The sequence below is a fragment of the Ostrinia furnacalis genome, unplaced genomic scaffold (genome assembly GCF_004193835.3).
Source record: "Ostrinia furnacalis isolate ACB-3 unplaced genomic scaffold, ASM419383v2 OfSCF7348, whole genome shotgun sequence".
NCBI classification, from domain to species: domain Eukaryota; kingdom Metazoa; phylum Arthropoda; class Insecta; order Lepidoptera; family Crambidae; genus Ostrinia; species Ostrinia furnacalis.
In genome coordinates this window covers 916,699-938,420 of record NW_021137587.1, presented here as the reverse complement: position 1 = coordinate 938,420, position 21,722 = coordinate 916,699, and the positions used below count along the sequence as shown (strand labels likewise).

Sequence of the window (21,722 nt, the reverse complement as noted above, 5' to 3'; positions counted from 1 at the left end):
TAAAAGCCGGAGGCGCGGAGGGAGGGCAGCCCTCGCCCGCTGTAACGAGGCTCAGGCGCCCGGGCGAGCTGGAGCGGCTGAGGCTGGTCGCCGAGGCGCCGAAGGCGCCGATGGCGATCCAAAAAGCCGAAGCTGCGGAAGCAAGCGTGGGTGCCTGAGCCTCGTTACGCAAGGGCGGAAGGGCTGCACATCCCGCAGCGCCGGAGACGAGGAGATACCAATGCATGCTGCATGCTTGCTTTCATGCTGCATGCTCTGCATGCTTATCTACTCTATTAAATTATATATGTTTTTTTTTAAGATACGAGTATGTCTGTTATAAAGTGAATTATTCTGAACAACAACATTATGAGTTGAAGTATGTTCTTAGTAACAACATTATTAATTAAAACAATATGGTCAATGAATGTTATGAAGAAAAAAATCTGAAAATAAAAATTATGTATTTTAAATGGTTCTTGGTAGTAACAGTATTGATAAAAAAAATATGATTACTAACTGTTATGAGCTCCGATGGTAGTAATAAAAATGTATGAATAAAAAAAGTATGAAAAATAAAATTATGAAGAGAGATTATTATGAACACAAATCGGTAGTAAGACAAAGAATAGGATTTAGAATTTTATGTGAGCCAATATAGAACCGTCTTAAGCACTTAATAATATTTATTAATTTTAATATTTAACCAGTGGCTCCTCATCTCCAATGGATGAACCTTATATTGATTTAGAATTTTCAATGTTTATTCGCTTTATAGTCATCGGTGGTAACTCTCTCCCCTTACTGTATTGTATCACTTTTTAATTCTTTTTCTTCGAGAATCAATAACACTTCAGAATTAAGACTTAACTACTAATAAAAGAGTCTACAAGCATTTACTTGTGAAACTTCTAGTTTGATGAAGCTAGGCTGAAGACTTAGATTAGGCCATCTCATTTTACCTAATACATTGGGCGTACCTTTGGGGTCTTCCAAATAAAAAGGTTATTAGACCAAGCTAGGGCCTTTTCCCACGAAGATACTTATCCCGCTTTTTCGGAATCCCGTTTATTCCCGAATTTCAAATTCTAACGTTTAGGAATTTGGCGGGACACAGCAAACAAGATGTTAGGGTGGATGTTAATATTAAAACACGTATTAAATACTAAACGAGATTCTGAAAGAAACGGGATTTAAGAGCAATTAGTTAGTGTGAAGTTTGCTTTTCAAAAGGTCTTATTTGGAAGAGCCTAATATTTGTACCTTTACAATCTTTAGTTCATAAAACCACCCGATTAACGAAGTTCGAAAAGCCCTGAAGAAAAGCTAAGAAGAAAAAAAAGCCTAGCTTCATCAAATCCAGAAACACTTCTAACTTGAAGTCTGATCGACCCTTCTTGTGTGACCCTTTTTCAGATATTTGTCCTACCTACATCTTGACCTGGAAAAATGTGCTAAAATTCTGAAGATTCTTCTTAGTAGTTAGGTAGTTAGTAGCTGAGAAATTAGTATTTTTTCGTTCTGTATCTTTTTATTTACTGTGTTGTATGTGACTGTGCTGTAAATTCTCAAAACAATATTATCCATATCCATATTACCTACATAGTAACTACAGCCCGGTCGAGTTAACAAACCTCGTTGGAATGCGACTCCCTCACACACTGCTCGGTTCGTACCAGAGCGTCGATGGGACGTCACGGCCACCAGGTGCGAAGTTAACTCAACCAAGTTGTAATAAAATTGCTTCTCCAAAATTGCTGTTTCATCTCAGAAGATTTTAAGTAGCTTATAAATAAGTTTCTCCAGCTCAATCCTTATTCCTAAAAAAGAGTCTCACAAGACCTAACCAGGATCATCAACAGCTTACGAGAAGCTGTCGTTGACTTGTCTGCAGCACCGGATGAAGGTGGCCCTTCTGGGGAGTTCCCTAAGGTGCGCCGCCCCCACGTAGGTGCACGCCGACCGAAGTCCTCCTAAGATGTCCTTTACGGTTGCCGCGACGTCCCCTCTGTATTCGACTTCTACGGTTTTACCTGGAAGAGGAGAACGTTTATTAGGGACATTTTATCCCATTTAGGTTGGGGCCAGGCCTTAGCGTCTTTCACCCATTGGAATATGAAGCACATATTTCAAGTCGAAGGGTTCATTTCCCCGAAGTTCTATTAACTAGATAAATTATCCTCCTGAATGAAAATGACTCCTTCTCGCCAGCGTATCGTGTTCACATAGATGGCTTCTTCTACCAAATGTGTGATTCTAACAACCCTTTTTTTCGTGCGGTATGCTGTCGGCAAATCACATCGGCAATTCTTCCGCTGTTGCCAATATCATTGATTTGATTAATTGACGATGATTGCCTACCATCAAGTAATCCTCGAGCTCGCTAAAAACCCTCACCTTCCGAAGACCGGTAATCCGCAATCCCTCCAGAGTGCTTCAGCATGGCCGTCGACGAGGACATGCCATAGAACAGCTTGACCTTCCTCCCGTCAGCTGTGGTCACCACGTCGCCTCCGCACTGGTCATGACCAGCAAACATTCCGCCAGCCATCACGAAATCCGCGCCCGCGCCAAAAGCTTTAGCCACGTCGCCGGGGCAGGTGCAGCCACCGTCCTGGAATCAGGAAACATTTTATTTGCTGGAATACTGTACTTACAATGACGTAGACAACGGGACTATTCCCACCTCTCGTTCCCNTCCGTGCAAGTTTGGACTTGTTACAATCTATAATATCTAAGTAACAGTTCTGCCTGCATGAAAATGTAATTTGATAAGTAATAACTCCAAAAAAATCTACGGAAGTTGCTGCTGCACACAGGTGAATGGTAAACGTCGTCAAGTTAGAAAAAAAACGTGCCGGTAGGGAACTTTCATGATATGTTTAATTACTGTTTTAGCTACTTTACGTAATGTTTTTGGCACGTATGTCTAATTATTAGCATAATAAACACTATTTTAAGGGTTTATTAATTAAATATTCGGTGAGTAAACATCTTTTTTATTTTCTCTCGTTGCGGGTGTTTGATAAAATCGGCCCGCGCCAACCGAGGTGGCGGGTCGACCGTAAGCGCGCTGCGTCAGCGGTGCGCGTTTCCATTGCGCCCGACTATAAACTCGTCCGTCATGCCTCTGTTCAACGATCAACCCGTCGCACTATGGAGCGAAATTGCGATTTATGGACATAGCGATTTTTTCACAATTTCTATTTGAAAAAAATACCTATCGATAGGTTACGTTATTCTGATGAATAAATGCTGCACAAGTTTTTCTCTAAAACCAATAGTTTGACTGGAAAAAAATATTTTCCATTTTCGTTGTATGGAATGAAACATAAAGTGGTCGATTTCGACTAAGCCTTAACAGATCTTGCTTTGAAACTACTTGAACCTTGTTCTATGGCTTGTTGACTGTAATCCTACGCTATCAGCGCGCATCCAAAGTTGCCCGTTCACAAGTTATGAGGTTCTGAAAAATTAAAAAAAAGTAAGTAAAAGTGGCTTTTTTTTTAAATATCTTTAAAGATTTAACAAAAATATAAAGATTTTATACGTTAATAATGTCAATATGGTCATGTTGCGAAATTTTGCACGGAAAAATCTAGCTGTTGTGGGTATTGCGCCGAGGCCCACGATACGAAAGATTGTATTAAAAATACCGCCAAAGACTTTAAGCCAGTTTGCGCGGCATGTAAACGTTTTAAAAAACCAAACGACCATTTAAGCGGTTCGCCCGACTGTCCGAGTTATAAGGCAAAATTAGAACAACTAATATTAAATACTGTTTATGGCTAAAGTCTCCATAGGCCAATTAAACCTCCATAACGATAAAATTGCTACGTTGGAGTTGGACAGACTTATTGTAGAATACAACTTAGATTTCGTGTTAGTACAAGAACAATATCAGCGTGTCGGCGTGCGCTGCAAAACTATTCAAATTAATAACAGTGCACGCGCCGGTATCTATGTGTCACGCGCGTCTACACTCACAATAACGTCTATTGCCAACCTTTCTTCGTCGCATTGCGCTGTTGCGGAAGTATCCTCCCCATCCTTCTCCATATTTGTCGTGAGTTGTTACTTTCAATATTCTGACCCGGTTGGGCCTCATCTACACCACAATGACGTAGACAATTAAATTCACTTGGAATCGTGTTCAAAGGTGGACAACTGCGGGGCTTCTACCAGAGACAGAATACGAAGTTCATTTGGTATGTTTCCATCACTCTCATGCAAAGAGATGACAGCGTGAGTGATAGTGACATTGTAGATCCGAAAATATATTAACGGCCTCATGGAATAACCCTACTGCTTCTGTACGCCCTTCTTATTTGAGCTTAAATTCACAGTGAATTCAAATTCAAACGCGCGTTGGTACTCGCTGATAACCAGCTATCGCAGTATGATCTTATGTCACCATGTTACGTTTTAGTTGAGTGCCCCTTCAGCATACCTCAATAAATTTTAAAAATGTCTGTTAAATGCTGAAAAAAGTTATTCCTATTATTAGGTTAAACATAAGCGTAAGGAAACGTACTCTACTGCCACTCTAGTCATACACTTTTGGAGTTTCTTCAATAGAAAGAGAAAGAGAGAACCAGTGAGAACTTACAGAAATAATGTGTCCCTTGAGCCCGTGAGCGGCGTCCGCGCACTCGATGACGGCAGACAGCTGCGGGTAGCCCACGCCCGTCTTGATGCGGGTGGTGCACACGGAGCCCGGGCCGATGCCCACCTGTGGGACGATATTACATTAGATTTCTGTCAAGATGGCAATAGCCATGCTGTTGGGATACAATCCGATCGATCCCCGTCTAACGCTGCATGAAGTTTTTTGGACTAGTCCAGTTATGCAGGAAACGAATCGACAACCAGTAGAAACGACATACGATCTGATATCTAAACCGTAGAGGGATTGTCGCCTTATTCTTCACTAAAATGGACTTATAAGCTAGCTAGTGAGCTAGTACCTGGAGTTAACTGAGCCAAAATTATTTCAAACTTAAAGGTAAGTACGTGTAGGAATTACCTATAGTCCTATAGAATCATGTGTAATAATAAATTATTACGAACCTTTATAATGTCAGCACCAGATAGAATGAGTTCTTCTACCATTTCTCCAGTTACAACGTTGCCAGCCTGAAAAATGAATACAACTAAATAACTACAAGTCTGTTAATATATTCGCACTCAATAATGATGATGACGATGATAATAATAAAGAAGATGATGATAAAGATTGTGATGATAATAAAGATGTTGATGATGATCTTTTAAAGACTCACGATAATGGTATGCGTAGGATACGCCGCCCGCACCCTCCTGACGTACTCCACAAAGTGTTGCGAGTAGCCGTTAGCGACGTCAAGGCACACGAACTTCAGCTCTTTCACGTTGTTCAGGATCTCTGAGAGACGCTCGAAGTCGGCTTCGGCAGTTCCTGAACTGGCCGCTAGAAAAGACACAAGAGCTCCTTAAAGAAAGTGCTAATAATAATATTTTTTGCTAAGAACCGGTGGCTGGTTTAACAGATTATTATGGGAAAATCCATGTGCGATCCAAACACTAGAAACTCGATCTTTATGCATAGATGAAGTCTGTGATTGGTTAATGCAAATTTTTGGATTAAGTACTTATCATACTATTGGTATACGCTTGTGTTCTTTGGCGTAACATATTACAAGACTATGTTTAGTTTTTAGTTTCGTAATAACCTGTATCACAGTCCACAGATTACTAATAAGTAACTCCTGTATTTACACTGCTCTCAACTTGTTTGTTAATTATTCCTTTAAAATCTTTAAAACTAAATGTCCTTAATAATTAAAAATAGTTACCCATAAAACCCCCTAAGATAAGGGTGAATATCAACAAACTCGTTTTTTGCCTAATTCCGGTGGCGAATTTTAATTTCCACTTTCCAAAACTTTTTTGTGGCAGAAATAATAGTAAATAACTTGTATTATTCAATGATATGGTAGAGATCAAAATATTATTAATACTTCTCGAGATATGTCAATTTGAAATTATCAAGAGCCACCGAAATTGTATTTGAGCCACCGGAATTAAGAACCAATCCACCGAAATTTATTTAAACAGCGGACTTCGGAATGTTACGGATGATTGTCTCAAATTACTTATTTATTTGTAATCAATTAAGTTCATGTTAAAGAATCGTTTAGCATCTAAGTAAGTAGCTTTCACTCATACACTTGCCAGCGAAATTGAAAAATTTTGTATTCCTGTGCCGCTGATACAAATATTTACGGGTCTGCTGGAAAAACAATACCACAAGTCGCAAGTCTTTATAGCCCGATCAGGAGGACACAGTTGAGTGATGCAGGGAAGAAGAACTCTACGTCTCTCAAAGCTTCTTTGGAGAAGTAAGAGAGTGTCGAAATTGAGCCACTGTAATTGCTTTTTTTTGTGGGACAGTTTTGAAAGGCTATTTAAAACACTTAAAATATGAAATATCACATTTCTTTCATATCATTTGGAAGTCTTATTTAATGTATTTTATGGCTATACTATTTTTAAATTACTAGAATCCCCGAGAAAGAAGGAATAACACAATTTATGAGTAGAAATAGAGTTAGGACGCGCCACCGCTATTAGATTTTGGGTCTTTGAAAATTTTTTTAGTACATAAAATAACTACCTATTGTCCTGAAGACTTTGCTATCGTGTAAAACGCTGTATAAACTATATACAAAAAAAAAAATCATCGCTCTAGTTACATTTCTCCCATCGATTCTCAGCTCCGCCGCGTAAAAAACGTGTTTGGGATATTCACCCATAAATTAATATTTAAATTGAATTTATAAGCAGTTAAGCATTGTGTTCTTAAAGAAACCCAGCATGAAAATATAATTCCAAATTATGATTAAAGGAAGAATACTGATACTAACCCATCTGCTCAAGGCACTCCGGGTGGTCCGTCGCAAACTTCACCCACTCGTCGATCGTGTAGTACTTGTGGATGCACGTGAACAATCCGTGCTGGAAGCAAAACAATCAATTCTCATTTACTCAATGGACGTGCTGAAGATACAATCTAATACGAGTGCTAAGAGTCCCCGCAAACTCAAGACTTTTTCAGGCTTTGGTGGGGCTGTAAATCAATCTGAACATTGAACAAAGTCAAAGACCAAATTTCTTTAACAATAATAGCATGTATGATGTGTTTGAAATAACTTTCCAAGTTCTAAAAGTTACATAGCAATATGGAATTTATTTAACTACATAGTAGAACAATGGTGTATTGTATAGACTATATGAATGGTACTCGTACTTACAAATCGACAAATATTTTGCTCATAAGGAGCCTCTACATGTCTCATAATCTTTTGACCCTACAGCGCTTCGAGGCCAGCATTTGGCAAGTGCTGAGAAGAAGCGCCGGAACCGTAGTGAGCTACCCATTTTCGTCGTGTCATCTCGCTCTATCGCAAATAAAGATCATTATTGATGAGAGCGAAAGAAAAAACGGATATGGGTAGCTGGAACTGTGGTACACTGGCATATTACACCCCTTTGGTATGGGCCTATTCTTCATACAAATTATCCAACGAAAAATCATTCGTCTGCGGGGACTCTAGGAGCATCTGATTGATCGAAATATAAATTGACACTAGTTCGGTGAAGAGCAAACCGCTTTGTTAATCATTATGCCATTGAACATTTTGCGGGAATCAATAATAACTTTTAATGTTTTTTAAATGGATAAGAAGAAAAGTGCATGTTTGCCCTTTAGATTAGAGAAAGCCAAAATTAGAACCTTTCAGTCAAATTGACTGACTGCGGAGAAGTGAGAAATAGGTACCATTTAGTAATACGACAATATTATGTAAGACCTAACTAGTTTGTTTTGGTTAATTTTCATAACGTTTATTTATGTAAATGTTATCGAAGTTTGTTTGAATAGTAATGTAGGAATTAATTGAATAGGTATTTTCAGCTTACTTTGTTTCACTGCGCTTTTACCGAGAACTGTTTGTTGAACTAAATTGCAAATGTAATAGATTATAATCAGCAAACAACAATGTAGATTTATTTCTGGGAATTTTTTAGGTAGGTAAGTTAGATTTATCATAACTTTTCCACAATGGGACTCTCACACTTCAATGCTTTTGATTCGTTGTACAGTGGCGGCGGTAGCATGGGTTGGCCCCCGGGGGCGTCCCCCCCCCCCCCCCCCGTCACAAGTCCTATGGCACCCCCTGGTACCCCCCAGGATTTTTGGGGTTACCTCGCGATTCGAAGATTGAAAGACAATCGCACCCCCCACCCCCCTCGTATCATGACATAGACGGCAGATTTGCCATGCAGATGTGCCAGTGAGTACTAATCTGCGCGACTTGTGTCACCCCCTGATGCTTGGCACCCGGGGCGGACCGCCCCCACCGCCCCCCCCTTACGCCGCTACTGTCGTTGTAACTTGATACCTATTCATCATCATCATCATTTCAGTCACAGTATGTCCACTGCTGAACTAAGCCTTAGACATGTTCAGTTCAGTCAAATTACCTAAAGGTAAGGTTTAAAATTAAGGAACTAGTACTATATTATTAGCACTGGGACGTTTAGACGACATCGTAAAGGTAGCAGGGAAGCGCTGGACGCAGGCCGCTACCAATCGATCAACATGGAAAGTATTGGGGGAGGCCTTTGTTCAGCAGTGGACGTCCTATGGCTGAAATGATGATGATGATGATGAACTAGTATAGTACCTTGGAGAGCTCCTTGGCCATCTCGAAGGTGCCGACGGTGTCCATGTTGCTGGCCATGACGGGCACTCCTCGGTACGTCTGCCCCGAGTTGCGGAACGTGATCTCCCGGTACAGATCCACCTGGAACGAGATATATCTGTTACTAATGGACTAAGAGCCCAGTGCCCGTGCCCACCCCATAAGGTTATGGTGGCCTACCCCAAGATGTTGGACTACGGATTTGAAGATGATAGTTGACAGTACCAATCCTCTTATCATGGCATGTCAGGAGCCAGGACCTCAATGAATTTGCCATGGGCCTTGGAATAGTTACGCCATTGCTCCCAGCCAACAACAGAATGTTGAACCATCCTGGAGTTTGGGATACTGATGACGCTGTCTTGAGGGAAGGTGCCCAGAAGCCTAGCCACATTGTCGTGCTGAATGAAGGCTACTTCTTTGACCTAGGAACAGGCCAGCTTTCGAATCGTAAGAAGTTTCAGCTAAACACTCAATTTATAGAGAACACTGTTCGCGAGTATCGCATTTGATTGCTAAATAGTATTATACATCTGAAAGTTTGTGAGGCTGGATAGATGGATGTTTGTTACTCTTTCACGGCACGGCAAAACTAAAAATCTGTTTTTGTTGAAACTTTAATTTACTTTACCTATTATAATTTAGAATAACATTGGGTAACATAATTTAAAAAAAATTGGGTTCCGTAGTTGTCCGTCGTTACAATATATTTCAGAAGCAAGCAATTTCTTCATCTAAAGTCACTTTTAATATTTTCTTCTATTATAATACTCATGAGTTAAACGACTATTACTCTTAACCGTTATGGTATTCCTTGAAAGTTCATAAAAAGCACAATTATCATGAATTTTTCCAGATTTTTTAAGCCAACAGTTTAAGTTTTAAAAGGAAAACTGAATATAGCGAAGCCAGCCTCATTTTTGTCGTCGTAGCGAGTCAAATTCAACTCGGAAGATATGACTATCCTCAAAGCAGATCCGAGGGAGGTCGATAGTCGATACACACTTGGCTAGGCGCCTAGTTTGACAGTTTGTTTCTTGGCTGGCGGAAGTGGGCCGCATTGCCAGTGCAGTGGGTCACGGTCTTTGTTATATCACTCTTCCTTATAGGCCCGTATTGTTAAACGAATCTAAAGATTATTTTCAAGAATAAACAAAACTACAAAAGGGATTGGTTTAGTAGTTTCTTAGTTTCAGGCGATTCTTCATACAAATTAGAATCGGGCCCAACTATCGACCAAATAAAAGTTGGTAGTCTGTGTCTGTGGGGAGTCTAATGCACGTTTTTACCATCTAACCCTAATTTTTAAGTGACCCCTATGGTAACACATAACAGGAATTTTGTTTTCAAAAGGGTCACTTAAAATTAGGAATTGATGGTGAAAACGGACATAACAGCCTTATTCATAAACGATGCTTGCTTAATGTGAAGCATTAACGCTATGCGAACAATGACATACCATAAAAACATCTTAGTATGCGAAGTCGAACGCACAGCCTGTGGCACAGCGTTGAATAGAGCTCTGTGATTGGTTTGTGTGTGTCACTTCGCCACTCAAGTGTTTTATTTTGTCTATGAATAGGTTTTTGGGACCCTGTGCATCCACGCGCACTGTGAGACCTCATAGTAATGTTTGTGAATAGGGGTGTTAGTCTCGGATATGGATGTCTGTTAGCACATAGAGTTGCCGATAACCAATAATGATTATTTGTTTGATAGTAGGTACTATACCTACTTAACCTCTATCAGCCGATCTGTTATTAGTCCCACCAGACAGAGTTTGTGTTATGGTGTCTAGGTAACGGGTAATAACTGAAATAAGAGTCAAGGACGCATGTATGTATATTATATGTCGTTCGTTAACTCCCAACTCCCGATATTTTGACGTGCACATTAGGATCATGGGAGATTGGAACCCGCGACCGCTGCGTTTTTATGGAGCTCATTAGGTAGCTTGTATTGTAATTATTAATGTTGAGGTTTTATATCCAGTAAGTAATATTTTATATGAAATCAGAGATCTGTGTTTTATTCCCAAATTCTAAAAAAAAACCAATTGATTCAAATAAATGTGTTTCTGAATGAGCAACATATGTATAATCGAAATGAGAATCTAAAACAAGAACAATTCCTACTGCTTGACCACAAGAGCTATGCCGCTCCTATCGTGTACTATTTCTAGAGATCGTAAATAAATAACAGATTTTATCTTTGCGAACATTTCCACTAAATTACAGAGCAAAGCTTGCTTTCCGCAATTACCTGCATTTCGCTGCGGACTTAGTACAAAAACAGCAAAGAGTGAGGATATAGTTAGCTCTATATCTATGTCTCACTAGCTTTTGCCCGCGGCTGCACCCGCATGAAATTTAGTGTCACAGATCGGCATAAATTAATTTATTTATTTATTTATTTATTTATTTATTTATATTAGGAAGACCAGGGTTTGCATAATTGATTATTTTACAGTTAATAATTCTTGATAACCACTTATAGGTCCCCACAGATAGAATTGTGGTGAATATTTAAAGAAATACCTAATAATACCTAATGCCTAGCCTATTATGTTAATCTGGATTACAAACAATAATACTGTAAAATTTCAACAAAATCCGTTCAGTATAGTTTTTGCGTGAAAGAGTAACAAACATCCAGACATCCAACCTTTCGCATTTATAATATTTGTAGGAAGTAGGATTAATTCTGAAACATAGGAAACATAGGAATCTGTTAATGATAAAGCTAAATTGTCGGCTAGACGGTATAAATACGTACTATAGTATATAAATATATGCTTTATGTATAGCTCACTACGACCAGGCGCCGTGCCAACCGTGCAATGTCAGTGGACCTGTTAAATTCTTTGGTGGTGTAGAAAATTGTATCTTGAACTGAAAGTACCTGAAACTTTCATAATTGTTAGGTGGGTGTATTTTTTAATTAAAAATAATTATTAGGAAAAGAAATTCAGAGCCGCTCTATATTATATGGATTTAATATGGATTTAACTATAAAAAAAAACTTCTGCATACACTAAAAAAACTTCTGCATAAAATAGTAATAATAATTGAGCTGTAATTAATTTGGGACGTGATTTTAGAGATAATCCCATTAAAAAGTTATGGTTTTTGAACACCAAAATTATTTCCTTTCGGATTAAACTTTTTGTAGGTATAATGTAAAAAAACCGGCCAAGTGCGAGTCGGACTCGCGCACCGAGGGTTCCGTACAAACCTGCAAGGTTTACAAAGTTCGTTCATTACGACAATCGAGTCATAACTATGGTATTTTTATTGCAAAATGAAATTCATAACATTACAATGGGGAAAGTAACTACTTAAAAGGAGAATGCCCAAAAGTGGTATCGCTCGAAATCTAATTGTACATTGAGGGTACCACACCGTAAATTCCTTTCTTCATTTGTAATGATTTGCGAAAGTAGTAAGAAATTGTAAAACCTCCGGAATAAAATCCGATTTTAATAAAAAGTATTGTAACAATGAGCTGCAATCAGCAACACCTATCACCGAGCAACGACACTACGTAGTTCGCACGGTTGTCAATAGATGGCGCTGTTCGTAGTTAGCTCGCGGTATCATTTGATTTTTTCCTGTCCTTAAGTAGTCAGGGCTAACCACAAATCCCTTACCCCTTGCAAAATGGTATAAATAACATTGGTATGCACGCAAGATTATTTTGTGTTTATATCTGATCCTTATCAAATAACGCTAGCTTTGGCGTAGCTGGGTATTTCGCCAAAAATGGTCAATTTTACCTAATTTCCTTGGCACGAATTTTATTTTTGTTTATAACTATTTTTTGTTTCCCATTGCATTAAGTAGTAAAAACTAAGCTAATATATCTAGAAGGGGTGTCATAATTCGTTTTAGAAACAAAGTTATGATGTCATACATTTTTGGTAGCCAAGGAAATTATTATAAATATTTTTTTCTCTAAGTTTTCTTCTGTGATTTGCTTTTTTTTGTTCGACCCATTTTTGTGTACTTTCGCAAGCAAACATGCCAATGAATATTATATCATTACGACCTTTTTACACAACTAAGGAAGATAAATGCAGTAGATTGAGTTAAGAGTTAAAAACAAGTTTATCTATATCTATTCTGATACCTATTTCTTAAAATGGAAATTTTAAACTTATTCCAATAAAGAAATACTCAAAATTTGACTTTACGCCGAATTATTAATGGTATTTTATAATTTCCTAGGTCATTTAATGCCACGGAAAACAAGGAAATTAGGACCAAAGAAATTAGATTTATGCCTAAAATACACCACTGACAAAAACCTATTTACCCTCTGAATTTACTATTTAAATCATGGGTTTACCCCTACAGACACTACATTTGTGTAAATAAACAATAAAATTAATCCATTATTTAGCTGCAAAAAACCGTCCAAAGAAATCGACTTTTTAGTAAAAAAAAAACCCAAGGAGGGACCTATTTATGCGATTTGTCACGAAACTGATCAACGACGTACTGTCCTGCCTCAATGGCCTCTTGGGACGAAATGGCCAAGTGTAGTGGTGCAGTGCGTTACATTCTAAGTTTTTTCGTTTCGTTACAACAATGGTCGAAACGAAGACCCAGGGAAATTATACTTTTGACCTGGACAAGAACTTAACTTCACTTTATTTTCTTCCTATAAGTATTTGACATTTAAAGTTTTTATTTTCCGATAGCCAAACGTTTCTCAAATGTAAAGAGAGTGCTATTAGAACTAAATTACGCTTCAATTTGTTATAATGAGCCTTCATTTTGGCAAACAACAGTAATGGACATAACAAGGAAATTAGAAAAACTACTTTTGATCAAGTTTTTCTACGGTATTATTTGTAGTTTCTGCTATTGTAATAGCAAAAACAAATAAAACTTTTGATGAACTTTCCCATAAAAATAGTTTTATACAGATAGATATAAAAAAACATGTGTTCGCCTGCCTGGACACAGAAAATTTACTGTTTCGGCGAAATACCCAGCTAGGGTTTTTTTTTAGGCAGGGTAACTATCTACAAATATAAAACAAGTATTCTAAGGTAAAACCTGTAGCTATGCCAATGGATACCATTCATTTCACTTAAACCAAAATTACGTCAAAGTTCGGAGTTTTATAAAAAAAATATATGCGGTATGATTATTTTTTATTTATTTATTTTTCCTATATTTGCATTATAGGTAGGTACCTACCTCAGCGTTTTGAATTTTTGCGTTGATTTAGAATTTCTCACAGTTTAGAGGCAATTAGATTTAAGAAGTGTTTGATATGAATTTCAACTTTAATATCTCTACGCGTTCATGTGAAAAAGGGTAGGTAGTAAGTTTATAATTAGTTAAAAAATATTTTATGTCATGTAAGCAAAAATAATATTTTAAATTTTATATAACTTCAAATTTATCATTTTCGCAATTTTTCCTTTATCTGTACTATATAACGTTGCTTCGTGCCGAATTTCAAGATTCTGAGTTCACAGGAAGTACCTTGTAGGTTTTGATTCCCTAGCGTGTGACGGAAATTCGTCTAAGGTGTCGGTATAAACTGCTGTATCTTTTGATCGCGTTAACTTAGAAGTTTGATTTTTTTACTTCTTAAAGGGACAATAGATCTAGGTATTTGGTATAAATTTCAATTTGATACCTTTATTCGTTCGTGAGAAATAAGGTAGTAAGTTTCATTTTATTAAAATATTTTTATTATATTATATAACTAAAAAAATGTAATTTTCGCAATTTTTCCTATATTTTTGCATTATATGACAATGCTTTATGCCAAATTTCAAGATTCTGAGTTTACGGGAAGTATCCTGTAGGTTTTGATTCCTTTGCGAGTGTCGAAAATTTGTTGAAAATATCTACATAATCGGCTGTATCTTTTGATTGGCTTGGCTTAGAAGTTTGATATTTTCACAGCTTAAAGGGACAATAGACCTGAGTATTTCATGTGAATTTCAGCTTGATACGTTCACGCGTTCTTGAGATAAAGGGTCTTGACAGAAGGACGGACGGACAACAAAGTGATCCTATAAGGGTTCCGTTTTTACCTTTTGAGGTACGGAACCCTAAAAAATAGTAATAAAGATCTCTATTTTATTTTATTATGTTTAAGTTTGTTTCATAGTCATGTTTTGCATACTCCTGCAAATTTTCTTCTGTTTCACTTTGAATAACGGAAAATTAACCTTCTACTATGAGATTTTAATTTAAGTTAAGCCGTGAATCACTATTTATTACTCTTTGTCGCTATTCGTCTGTTGTGGTTAGATTAATTACGTTGTCAATCTAGGTCATAATGATTTACTTTACTTTGCAAAGCTGTAAGGTCTGTCACAGGTGACAGAAATACATACTTTATCGAAGATCTTACAAAAACGGGCATAAAAACCTTCCTCATGAACCTCTATTTATTGGTAAAAAGTAAAAACCCCTAAAAACTGCATGAAAATGGTTCAGGTCATTTTTCCGAGCCTTTTTTTTCTTGTTTCATAGTTTTTCTCGTGATTCAATATGGCGGTCCGTACAGTTGATCCCCTTTAGTCCATTATTTCTTATTTTAATGTAGTTTTTAGCCCATTAGTTTGTGTGTAGGTAAGCAAGTATTTAGTGCTCAGATTCATATTTTTCGTCTATTTATTTACATCGTTACATAACATAAGAAATGCGATAAATAATGATGATAGAGTATTTCATTAATGCACGACATGAGTCAACCGGCGCACGCGCACGTGCCACACGTGCGTGACGTCACCATATGTCCAGTCATAATCGGAGTATTATTGTTTCAATTAACACGTTTTACGCTCTCATGTGACTATGAGCATGACATGAAAACTTTTGTTTTGTGTACCTACCTACTTTTTACTATGTACTACATCAGAATTAGTGTTAGGCTGAGTAGCACCACCTAACTTCGACCATAACGGTAACCGTTGTTTTTTCCATGGAGTTTGACAGTAAGATGTTACAACCCAGCTTTAATGCCAGTGTTCTTACCATAAGTTAACGTTAGCGCTCGCTAGCGACAGCGTAAAAAAATTATATTAAATATATGACATATTGTGCAGCGCGCCCCTAACGGCTACTTTCAAGAAATATTAGAAATAAAATCTTCATAGATTTTTTTGACGTAGGTACTCACTAGCGAACACACCTAACGTATGGTAAGCACACAGGTCGAATGACTCTTACCTATATCTGGGAAAAACAGTTGGGAGAAACAATAAAAGGTCAAGAGCTGGATGGGGGTGCAATCAGTGAATGAAGTTGTTTTTCGGGAGATTTTACTTGTTGTAAATGGGGACAACAGTTTATCCCACATGATTGTTATCTATGTGATTCACTTTAAGATTACACATTTGGAGACGTTTTTCATTGTGCATCTACCATAAATATCAAGATATAAATCAGGTTTAATGTCTTTTAAACAGACGTTAACTGCTATTGTTATGTCTGCGCCTCTGTTAACTATAATTTCCTTGTCAGTTATATGCAATCCGAAAGATATAAATCAGCCGACAGTGAGATTATGCTTCACAAAACCTAAGCCCGGTTTCCACCAAGACGAAGCAGAGCGGAGCAGATTTCATTATTTCCACTGCTCTTCTCCGCTGCTGTCTCTGAATTCTATAGAAAAATTTGACGGTGCGACACTTCTCCGCATTTTGTTCCGCTCCGCCTCGCCCTGGTGGAAAGGGCCTTACGTTAACCTTGAATTACCCCAGGCCAGACACGAATGTCTGCAGATTGTATAGATAACCTTATCTCTATCAATTTTGTGGCCATGCACTTTAGTATTTATCAGTGAAGAAGATTAAGCACCACTAGATGTTTTGATGCTTGAATTTAAGCGATTTTGATGTCCACACGGAATCCTCAAACACAGAGGAACTAATATTATCTTACCTCCAACTGCCAAGTGCCAACACACAAAATTTTATCTCAAAGAAAAAGTTGGGATAGCTACAATTATTAATTCTTAGTTTAATGATCTTAGTTATTTAGTTGAAGGGACAATGATAAATATTTCCTCAACATTTGATACATAGATAAAAATCTACTTTCTTTAATTTATTGCTACAATGGAACCGCAAGTCACATTAAAACTATGCAATTTACCTATATTAAAACTTAGAGAATTCAATAAAAACCTATTCTTTCTACAGTATCTGATTACATTATTACTTACATTATGTCAAAAAGGTAATAAGTTTCGTCCGATTACATTTCATTTACATTCCTTGTCTTTTGGGAAATCAAATCGGTAGGGTTGCCTACCAAAAGAAAATTTAAAGTAACTCGAAACGAAAAAGGCCATTTAGTTAAAAAGTTTGTTCTTTTGCGAATCGGTTTCGTGTTAAGACAAATTGGTTTAAAACAAGTGAAGGGAGAGTAATAATAATATTATTTAAGTAATTTCTCAGACAATGTGTCATGCTATGGCTATACCAATTTGTCATGATATCTAGACCATGCATTACCCTTACAACGTTCTATGAATAAATCATATTCCTGCTCATTTATATTCAACCAGTGAATGCCGAAATTGGATCCAGCCTATACTGGGGACTGAGAAAATGGATCCGTCCTTGAATCAATGACGAAAGAAGGTTAGTTAAACATCATCTCATTCGTTCCTTTCAGCCAAATGACGTCCACGGCTGGACAAAGGCCTCCCCCAAGGATGGATTTCCATAACGACCTTAAACATATTTTACTGTGGCAGTATCGAGAAAGAAATCTTTTGTAAAGTCACAGGCAAAATATGTTTGTATAGGTCGCGTAATGAGAGTTGAGGCCGACATGTACTCACACAGATGTAATATTTGAATTCAGGACACACAAATCCGTCAGAATATGTAAGGTGTTAGCACGACAAGCGTATACAAATGCAAATCTTTGCTTGTGATAAGAAAAGACTGTAATTAGTAGATAATTATAAAAATAAACAAGTTTACAAAACAAAAACACGACTTTGGACAAAAAATAACTGACCCGGCAAACTTTGTACCGCCAGTAAAAACTTGTCAACTTATCTATCTAGGTACATAGCTCTATCTAGCCTCTGTATAGCCTATGTTTATCAGAGATAAATTAAAATGGTGAAAGATTTTTTCAAATCGGTCCAATACTTGCAGAGCTTATTCAACACAAAGTACAAACAAACAATAGCCACGATAGCCCAACGGTGAAATGGTCGGAGTGGCGAGATCCGAGGAACGCGGGTTCGAATCCCACCGCCGCTCGACTATTGTGGTGTGGTACTCGTAACACAAGCTTATTTAGCTTAACACGAGGGGCTAATGGGACCATTAGTAATTTGTGCAATACAAATCTATCTACTCGTATATAAATAAAAATGAATTGATGTTCGTTAGTCTGATTAAAAACTCGGGAACGGCTGGGCCGATTGAGCTGATTTTGGTTTTAAAATGTTTGTCGTAGTCCAGGGTAGGTCTAAACGGTGAGCAAATACGCGCGCGATATTGTTTTTCTGTGACAGACAAAATTCCACGCGGGCGTAGCCGCGGGCGGAAAGCTATTTGCTAATAATCTTTAAAAAAAACAATCAAATCTTTTCTCTTTAATATTATTAGTGTAGACGTTTAGCAGCCCTACTAAAGCGAATAAAAAGCTGCTTACTTTAATGTAAGATTGCACGAAAGCCCATAGATTGAAGGTTAAGTTGCGTGTTTGTTCAATAAAAATGAATCAAAAATACAATTCAATAGGGGAATATAATTAATAAAAGGGAGGGTTTTTTTCGGGGGTTAATAATGGCAACCAAATCTTCTTGGCAACCAAATCTTCTTGGCAACCAAAAATGATTTACCTACTTGTAAATCGCACTCAGAATAGAGAACAGTATTTTGAGAAATCGCACAATGAAATCTAGATGTTGTAATCTATACTTCTACTATACTAATATTATAAATGCGAAAGTATATCTGTCTGTCTGTCTCGCTTTCACGCCTAAACCACTGAACCGATTTTGATTAAATTTGGTATAGATATAGTTTGAGTCCGGGGAAAGGACATAGGATAGTTTTATCTCGGTTTTTGAAACAGGGACGCCGCGATAAAGTTTTCTGTGACAGACGAAATTCCACGCGGGCGAAGCCGCGGCCGGAAAGCTAGTTCTAAATATTTTCATGGGTTCCGTAGAGATAGGTGCTTGCAGGTTTCAAGATGTCATTGGGTCCAAATTTTGATTTTTAACTTTCGGCATTAATTGTTTTTATTAATTATGCTAGTAGGACAAATTGCAGGTTTCTAAGTATTTCAAAGAAATATACGACCATCTCTCTATTTTATTATACCAGTTAGTTTGATTTGAATCCGCGAACTCTACGGTTGCGGATTCAATTCCCGTCCGAAATTTCGGTAGGTATTACCAATTCACATCGAATCTTTAGAAGTTAGTATAATATTTAAAATTCAAATATTTTATTATTGAAATATTTTGCTATTTTTGAAATATTATGCTAATTTATTTTCCGCGTAGATTTTCGCGATAAGTAGCCTAAACAATAAACAGTCTAAGTAAGTAGGCGTATTTATTATTTTTTATCAAAATCCGTTCAGTAGTTTTCGCATAAATAAGTAACAAACATCCATCCATCTTCACAAACTTTCGCGTTTATTTTAGAAGATATTAGAACATAAAAGAAGGTCTGGTTCGTTTGCTTGTAAGTAGGTAATTACTATGATGGATGAAACAATGTATGTACCTACATCTTATAATATACATGGAATTATTTTTCCTATCAGGAAAGATGTAGAGTACGCACATTAGGTTATTACTGGAGTATCTTATGTATTTCTCATAGATGCGATTTTGCAACGAAACTATAATGTACAGACGAAAGCACATCGTACTACTCATTTTTGCTGCAAATTCGCATCTTTTACAACTGCATAAGAACCCCCAGTTTTTGCCTCGACGTCTCGTCTCTCCATTAATAAAGTTCACGGAAACATGAACTATTTTCACTAAGGTTTTTAAACAATTTGAAACGCTAACTTTTTAAATAGATACAAAAAGGCGTTATGCAATGCCAGCTCTCAAATTCCCAGACTTTCAGCGATACAATTTCACGAAATCGCGAAAATGTCTCAACTGGCCTTTACTGAGCCTTGATCTTAAAAAACTAAAAAGCACACTTACATCGTTTCTGCTCCTGAGCGTACTTCTTTTGGGTCTTAGTAGCACGTCTTTAAAGTCCAATTTAACCTCGTTTATTATGTTAGGCATTTTCACTTAACACTATTATTTCGGACGTCAAAATAGAGTCGCGACGTGCGGCCGTCGTCGCGCTAATCGACTGACTGGGAGAGTTGCCATAGCGTGCAATTTGTTTCTGCAATTATAAATAGATGGGTAAAATAAATATAGCAACATTGTCATCATATAACTGCTCTACTCATCATATAACAATAGTAATTATTTGTGATTTGTTGACACTAAATTACATGAGTGGTTAAATTTTACAGTCTCTTTATGTCGTATTATAAAATACTCGGTCATATCTACCAAACATTTAACAAAATATTTAAATCTTAATCTCAAATTTTGATGACTTAATTTAACTCTTGGAAAAAACTGTAAGTACCTACCTATGGGTTTTGTATTCTGTTCCTGTTTATTATTAATTATATCTTTCAGTCAATAATATTTAACCTTTAGGCCTTAGTTAATTAAATCCATGACAGTGTTCCGTTTTATCAATTTTAATTATCTTAATCCAAAAACAATTTAAAATTACCCCAAAAATAAGCAGTTACCAAAACCTGGCAACACACATCGCTACAGGCGTGACAGTGACGTCACGAGGACACACAGAAATACCCGCTTTCAGCCTCTAGGTGAAGGTTATGAAAAAAATCGTTCCCGGGCGCGAAAAGATATTGATACTTTTTTTAAACTCTTTTTTATTTTGGCCAGCCAGGTAGGTATATGTGTTGGATTAAATAAAAAAATAAAAACGGTGACGTGGTAAAAAGGTTTGTTATTGACAAAACTATCAGCTGTTCGGTTCGCGCATGCGTGTTGGGGTTTTTGCACAATGTAGGCGAACACAATGGGCCCATCTCACAATAAGTCCGTTAAATCTTGAAAGTAATTTTTATTTTTATTCGTTTTTTGTAAGGGTACACCGTGGAGAAATTACTAAAAAACACTAAAAAGCTTGGCTGCAATTGTCTCGCTCTTATGGCTATCTATTATCGTCTTATCCTATGTTTAATTAACACGCTTTATGACTCATAACTACAAAATTAAATATGCTAATTACCTCATGGACCTATAATTCATGATTCCTTCTTCAATTTTGGAAAAGATATAAACAATTTTGTCAAACTACAACTTGGACCTTCAGTATATAAAACAAAATAAAAAAACAGGGAAAAAATAGAAAATAAAGGTCTTATAAATGATCGCTCTCATTCATGCAGAAAGAAGAACATGTAGGTCTACAAGATTAGTACAAGTTATTTCATTGCTAACACGATACAAAGTAAACCATCATAAAATGATGTTTGTATTTAAATGTTTACATTATGTCGTGCATCCGTTTCGCATTGGCCAGGACATTCAGTCGCTCTTATCACGCAAATCTTTTATCTAATATCTTTAATACCTCAAACCTTCAAAATAACGATAATTCATTTAATCATTATCATCAGGTCAATTGGTTTCCAGTTTCCACTGTACGACATGACCCTCTCTTAAATTACCAGAGGCAAATTAGCCTACACTCCAGCTACGGGGCTATTCCCATCGCTGCAACTCCTGTGTAGTCAGGATCTACAGCTTGACCGCCAAATAAACCCAACCAGTGAAGGTCAAGTTTGTCCCGGAAGAGAACTCCAGCTAGTACTCGTATAGTTCCAAAATACTGAACTGTCCTATCGATGACATTGACAGCGGGGCGCCACCGTCAATACCGAATCGCTGGTTCCGATTTTTGCCATGTTGGAAACCATATAG

At 37.2% G+C, this 21,722-nt stretch overlaps 1 protein-coding gene across 1 annotated transcript; it reads right to left on the bottom strand.

The window, feature by feature from the left end:
• Positions 1-668: 668 nt before the first annotated feature.
• On the bottom strand, positions 669-20,053 carry LOC114364108 (GMP reductase 1). The gene is made up of 8 exons (XM_028320111.1): positions 19,902-20,053; positions 8,706-8,825; positions 6,885-6,975; positions 5,262-5,428; positions 5,050-5,115; positions 4,589-4,711; positions 2,377-2,593; positions 669-2,012 (listed from the first exon to the last, which is right to left on the bottom strand). Exons 1-8 carry the CDS (start codon positions 19,986-19,988, stop codon positions 1,843-1,845), a joined length of 1,041 nt encoding a protein of 346 aa, XP_028175912.1. The 5' UTR covers positions 19,989-20,053; the 3' UTR covers positions 669-1,842.
• Between the last annotated feature and the right edge of the window lie 1,669 nt (positions 20,054-21,722).

What these genes read in the sequence shown, in the direction of transcription:
- LOC114364108 (XM_028320111.1), bottom strand. Translation starts at nt 19,988, where the DNA reads ATGCCTAACATAATAAACGAGGTTAAATTGGACTTTAAAGACGTGCTA. An exon ending in CGCTCAGGAGCAGAAACGAT is followed by an intron (nt 8,826 to 19,901) that starts GTAAGTGTGCTT and finishes ATCTCGTTCCAG; the next exon opens with GTGGATCTGTACCGGGAGAT. An exon ending in GGATTACCGGTCTTCGGAAG is followed by an intron (nt 2,013 to 2,376) that starts GTGAGGGTTTTT and finishes CTCCTCTTCCAG; the next exon opens with GTAAAACCGTAGAAGTCGAA.